We start from the raw sequence: 6,707 nt of genomic DNA, 5'->3' as shown, positions 1-6,707 counted from the left end.
CCCCCCCCCCCCCCCCCCCCCCGGCCACACGCCGCCCCCGCGCCACTGCGGACCCTGCCACTTAGACAATTAGAAGCTGTCAGCCTGCACAGTGTTTACTGTTTCTGGCCGCTGTGTCCTGGTTACCAGGCTACTCCACTGTGAATAAATGGGAACCGAGGCGCCCACACGACAATGTTCTTCTCCCAAAGCCTCCCTGACAGGCCTGGATTCAGGGATGTGGAGGAATGTTGGGAAGATAAGCTGTCATGCCTGTGGCAGCTTATAAGGGCAATTCTTAGGTTAGGTACAGAGATGAACTGATTTATTTAAGGAGTTCTAGTTCCTAGAGAACAAACCAAGGCACAAAGAGGTCAGGTACGTTGGTGGAAGTCGCCTAAAATAGGAAGATGTTTTTCTTCAAATTGACTTTAAGACAACTCATTTAAAAACATCTGTCGTCTCCCTCTGACCAATAATTTCTGTCAAATCACACTTTGATATGCAGGTATATTTTTCCTCTAATGTACATCTACAAATGTAAAACTAATCTAATCTAAAATCTAATCTAAAACTAAACTAATCTAAAATCCATCTATAGCGTGCACCAAGGGTACACATTGGGAAAGACTCGATAAGGTATTTTTAACTTAATAAGGGTGACCTGACAGGCTATGTTTGTTTCCAAATATCATGCAAAAACAAGAATAAGGGAAGTCTGTACTATTTATCCTCAGGATATCTGTGAAGGACTTAAAGTAGATAGAATGAAGGAAGGGGGGGGAGTAAAAGTGAGTAACTTTCTGAGTAGGAGCACTTACATAAAATTCTCCGGATATTCACTGAGGGCCATGTCAATGATATTCAGAGCATCGTGGTAATGCTTTTGTGCAGACAGTAAGAGGGCAAGGAGGTGCAGGGAGTTGGCGTCATCACCTTGAAGTTGAAGAGCTTGGCGGACGTACCCCAGAGCCTCTGGGATCTGGTTTAAAACAAAATCAAAAAGAATTTTAAAACGCGTGCGTGTGTGTGTGTGTGTGCGTGTGTGTGTGCGCGCATACACACAAAAGAAGCTACCACTTCAATAACTGATTCTCTGTAAATATCAAAAGTCATTTCACCCTGTGCCACATTCAGATCCTAATCTTTGTGATAGCCCCAGGATATTAACCACAGACATGCAAACAGATGTCCTCTCCAAGCGATAGTGTGACTCGCTGATCGATGCTAGGCTCTGTTTCTCTCTGTAAGACTGCCAATACCAAATCTTTTGTTTCTCCCTAAAACACAATTTCTCTTTTCCACAAAACTGATGCACTCTTGATTGTGCCCAAGATAATTCCACTCTCAGTGGAGACACATGCAAGTTGCCAGAGGTTCTTAGTGGAATTAAACTGCCTTAGCTGAACTGTTCTCATTTTTTAAGGTATTACCGAACTAAAGTACAGAATAAGTTACAAAACCTTAAACAGAGCTTTCCAAATGATCAGACACCTGTGAGTCTCTCCGAAGTTCCTTCGTCCCGGACACTCCATTAGACATCAAGGAAATATGCAAACAAACAAACAAAACCCGGCACCTTTCCAAACTACAACCCAAAATAATGCCGTCCAAGAAACAAATTGCAACGCTACATACAAAGCAGATGTATCCAAATTCAAACAGGACCACAGACAACCTTAACCTTTAAAATGCAAGAGCTGTTCAAGACTTTCTTCAAAATCATCCAGGCACCAGGGTTGATAAAATACATACATAATGGATATTTGAACACCCGAGATTCCATGCAGGTTTAACAGTGACCAGGGAGAATTAGAACCTGACACTGGATTTCGAAATAGAGCTCGGAGCATTCTTACACAACCACCCCAGGGACTCCTTCCTGTCCCCAACCCCCAAATCCAGTCCCCACGCTGGATCTCTTTTCAGCTCTCCGGCCTCTTCTCAGCCCTCAGTAACCTCACTCTGTTAGGAAGAAGCCACGACTTCCCAAACCTATTCATTGTCCTCTCTGAAATCCTATTTTTGATGGATTTAAGTTCTAACTGCCAGTTACAGAGGCTTTCGGCCACTGAGCCACAGCATCAGGGGGGTCACGGCCGGGAGAGGGCTCATCCAGCCCAGCCCTTCCTTTAGAGGGAGGAAGCCGAGTCCCCGGGGGGTGATAAGGCTTGAGCATTTCCATCTAGCTATTGAGTGACTGGGACAAGAGTGGCGCTAGATCTTCTGATTCCCCTCCTGTCCTCTTCTGCTCAAATGGCATTGGCTCTAAAGGTAAGAGGGCCACAGCCTCGGGCCCCTGCCCAGCAGGGACACAGTCCCACAGAGTGTGGGCCTTACACTGTGGGCCCACAAAGATGGCGGCTGCACCCATAAGGCCCCATCCACTTATCCTCTCCTCGGGGCAACCACCCACTCTGTGAACGAACGGCACTCAGCCTGTTACAAGGAGGGTGGAAAGGCAGGTATACTCATGGTGTTGATTTGCAGGGGTGATCAGCCCTCCTTAAGGGCTAGCTGACTTGAAGGAATTCCAAGCTAGTTCCTTCACTGAACGAGCATTACCGAATGCCTAACACATGTCGGGCAGTGTTCCAGCTGCCGGGGTAAAGCGATGAGGATGACGGACAAGGACCCCTGCCCTCATGGAACCTAAAGTCTAGGGAGGAAGACAGATCCTGAAAAGGAGAGCTGAGCAGGAGGAAGAAGGGCAGGCCGCCGCAGGAAGGAGGCTTCGAGCAGAAGGTGAGAGAAGCTCCCGGGGAGGGGGGACCAGCGCAGAGCTGTTGCAGCAACAGCTCCCCACTGGACCAGCTGTGAGCCCCACCACGCCAGGCCGTAGGGCCTGTACAGAGGATGCATCTTGGTTTCCTCAGGCCCCGGGTCACCACTGGAAGCCACTCCTCCACACCATTCACAGGCCTGCGGGGAGTCAGAGACATGCCTACAGCCCGGGTCTGCCCGGGGAATGGCATGTCTGGGGGGCTGATCTTTGCTTCACCTCCAGTCAGCACTCAGGACTGTGCTGGGGTCACCACCAGCGTCTTGCACCTGGTGGGCAGGCAGGCATGCGGCCAGAACCTCCGAGCAGCTGGGAGGGGACGAGAAAGGCAAAGGCAGCTTCTGGAAGCTGCCACTGGGAAGATGGAAGGCCAGCAGAGCTTGCCTCTCCAGCAAGGAGAACGCTGCTGAGTCCCGTATTTGGAGGAGAGATGGTCCCTATCTTCTACATGTTATAAAGGAACCGGGTACCTCTCACCCCTGCCTGCTGGCATCTTCCTTATGACAACCGGGGGCTCATTCCCCACCATGCAGCTCAGCACTGGGCCTGCCAGCAAGGGACAAAGGCTCTTTGGGGACTCCTGGGCTACGGGCCTTTGCCATGTGCTGCATCCCATGCTGCCCTCTGAACCCTCCAGATCTGTGGATTTAATCTCCCAAAGCAGAACCTGGGACACCTGTGTCTTCCCAGCAGGAGCTCAAACTGACCAAAACACCGGTGGCCGTGCTGGGAGGAGTCAGCATGCCCTCAGAAGAGACCCCGGCTCCAGGTCCGTCTCAGGTGAATGAGAGAAGACAAGCTACTGCCTCACAGGGAGGTGCTGAAGGAACTGCCTGGAGACGGAGCGTGCACCAAGTTTAGGGAACATGAGAAAAACTGACCTGTCTGGAGATGGCAAGCTGCAGAGCCAGGTAGAAAGCTGCTTGGTGATCTGTAGGTGACAGGCTGTGGGCCCTGAAAAAGCATTGGCGGCCATTAGTACACAGGAGAGGCCGTTTTACCTTTCCTAGTCAATGAGTATTCACATTTGCAGTTTTACACCAAAGCCACATATCTGACTACGTAATGTCTCATTTAAACTCTTCTCTTTGGTCCACTAACAGGGATAACGCATGTTCCCTCTTACGACTGTGTGCAGGTATGAAACAGGAGCATGCTCTGTGTCTTCTCTGGCATCTGAAATAGCAGCCCATGATCCTAGGCTCTGAGGAGGAGCCCGAGGTGAAGAATCCACAGGCGCCTCCCCCTGGGCTGAGCAGGAGAGGCCCACGTGTCATGCTGGGACACGGGGAGGTTCCAAGTGTCCTTGGCAAGGCGATGGCTGCTTTGGTTAAGTTTTGGCTTGGCCTTAACGTTACTTCATCCAAATTTCTGGATTTCAGAGAAACCATATGAAAATCAAAGACCTGGCTTTGCTTGTAAAATGAGGTTTTGGTTTTTGATGAACCATGGGAAGAAAAGAAGGGTTCTCGTTCAGTCTTTTGAAGCTTTTACTAAGTTCCATGCCGTTTACTAACGTCGTCTGTGTAACTGGGACATGCAGGGCTCTGCGGCCGGACGCTAGGCTTGTTTTTATTAACTGGCCTCAGACAGTGGATGGGGAGAGGCTGCGCTGGCCTCCTGCTTGATGGCAAACATAGTCACTCCTGCTTTTATGTGGAAGTCAACTGTATTTCACCAAGAGTAACTCAAAATGTGACTATGTGCGGGACATAATTCTGTCTAAAAATCGGGGAGGAAGAGAAAAACGAACTTTTGCTTTCTTTAAAAGGCACTTTGGGGCAGACTAATTACAAATGGGGGGGCAGATGGTAAACATAAACCCTTCATGCTCTTCTGTCAACACTCGGTGATTAAAGGAGGATCTTCTACCAGCAGAAAACAAATTCGAGATAACAAAGGAAGCCAAATCATTATGGGTTCAACTGCCTCAAACATGCCAACGATGGTTTTCTGTAGTAATAAGGCCTTTTACTGAAACCGTCCGTCCTGCTGTGGAGAAAAAGACTCAAAAGTCTTCCAGGTATTTGGCATCCAGAAAATACACCAAGTCCAATAATTAGGGCCTTGTTTAGGCAAATGTGGTAGCTCCAGGGTGGGCGTGGGGAAAAAGCGTGGTGGTGGTAGTGGGGGGGGGGGTCTGTCCTTTTGTTAATCTCAAGAGCAAAGCCCCTAAACTCCCATTCCTGGGGAGTCTTCAGTAGTGACCTTGCCTCAGGACACAGCCTTAGTTTAAGAGGTGGCAACTGAGTAGTTGCCTGTGTTGCCCTTTTAAATGTCTTATTCCTACCAGAGGTCTGCTCTGTGGCCTCCGGTTTTTATTATTTTACAAGTATTGGTTTTCCATGAATTTGTACTTCAAAGAATTTTTTTTTCATCGGTGTTTATAAAAAGTGAGATTGGAATGTCATGGTTTCTGTCTCTCCCAATTACTCAGGGAAAATGAATACAAAATTAATTATGAAGAGACTCTGAATTATTTAGCATTATTTACCTTACCTTCTTTCACAATTGATAAAGCCAGGTTTCTACAACCCTCAAAAAAAAAAAATATTCCTCAGAGCTATAATTTTCTCAGCCCAGTTTAGAGTTGTCATAAATGAAGTTAAGTCAAATCATGGCTGCTTCTGCCCAACAGCAACCAAGGGAGAAGCCGGCAATGGCCTGGCGAGTTCAGGGAGCAGGTGAAGATAGTCCTGACCAAAGGCCCCACCCTGGCCTCATCAAATAACAATTAACTGCTAGCCACAGCACTGACTGTGACAGGAACAAACCAGAAGTGATAGAAATCTCAGCATTTCTGGGGTAGGTCAGGACAAACTCTGAAGAACTGCCAACTGGACTAATAATGGATACCCAACTGTCAAGTTTCTAAGGAGACACAACTTAAACGTACACATTTGAAAACTTTCACTTCAATAATTCGGCTAATGAATTAAACTGACCACTTTAGCCTATGAGAGCAACAAAGAGATAAGGAGAATGCCCAAGAAAGCAAGAAAAAGTGCACAGTGATGAGCTCATGTAGACTCCAGAGAACTTGCTTCACTCAGGCAAAACTGCTTCAGCAGCCATGCTTCCCGTGGCAAAGCCATGCCCCCAGAAAACCCGCTCAGCAGAAATCAGCAAGTTGATGCAGGCAAGAGGAAGGACATTAGTGATCTTGAAAACTGCAAGCCTGCTGGACTCTGCACATGGATTTTTTTTTTTTTTTTAATGTAGGCTCCACACCCAGCACGGAACCCCACGTGGGACTTGAACTCATGACCCTGGGATCAAGACCTGAGCTGAGATCAAGAGTTGGACGTTTAACCAACTGAGCGACCTAGATGCCCCTCTGCACATGGATTTGAAGCAGGCTCATAAATCCCATTCCCACACAGTGAGCAGCTGGTGAGGCTGCTAAGAGAAACCCAGAGACCCAAAAATGTTACCAAAGGGACACTCACAGAGCACTTCCCTTGTCAAAGCACCTCCATATCCATTAAGTCAATTTCTCTTCCATAAGGAAAGGAAGGAAGAAATATTAGACTGCTGACTCACTGATGTTGCCCATCTATCCATCCATCTACCCAAGTCACCCCTCCATCCATCTAACCATCTGTCCACTCATCTATCATCCATCTATCTACCCTAGTCACCTATCCAACCATCTGCCCATCCATCCATCTATTCATCCATCCACTCATCCATCCATCTGCCCTAGTCACCCATCCATCCATCTATCCATCTACTCATCCATCTATCCATCCACTCATCCATTCATCTATCCATCCATCCATCCACTCATCCACCTATCCATCCACTCATCCACCTATACATCCACTCATCCACCTATCCATCCACTCATCCATCCGTCCACTTACTCATCTATCCACTCATCCACACCTCTTTATCCACTCATCCATCCATCCATGTATCCATCCACCCATCCACCTATCCATCC

At 47.9% G+C, this 6,707-nt stretch overlaps 1 protein-coding gene across 1 annotated transcript in view; it reads right to left on the bottom strand.

Moving 5' to 3' along the window:
* Positions 1-6,707, bottom strand: part of TTC7B (tetratricopeptide repeat domain 7B) — a 219,442-nt gene that overhangs the window by 87,781 nt on the left and 124,954 nt on the right. The window contains exons 12-13 of the mRNA XM_081829739.1: positions 3,643-3,767; positions 801-961 (exon numbers count right to left, since the gene is read on the bottom strand). Coding sequence (XP_081685865.1) covers positions 801-961; positions 3,643-3,767 — 286 coding nt within the window. The remainder of the gene's footprint in view (positions 1-800; positions 962-3,642; positions 3,768-6,707) is intronic.

This window comes from Leptonychotes weddellii, chromosome 9 (genome assembly GCF_054177405.1).
Source record: "Leptonychotes weddellii isolate Sample4059 chromosome 9, ASM5417740v2, whole genome shotgun sequence".
NCBI classification, from domain to species: Eukaryota; Metazoa; Chordata; class Mammalia; order Carnivora; family Phocidae; genus Leptonychotes; species Leptonychotes weddellii.
This window is presented reverse-complemented; position numbering and strand designations above follow the sequence as displayed.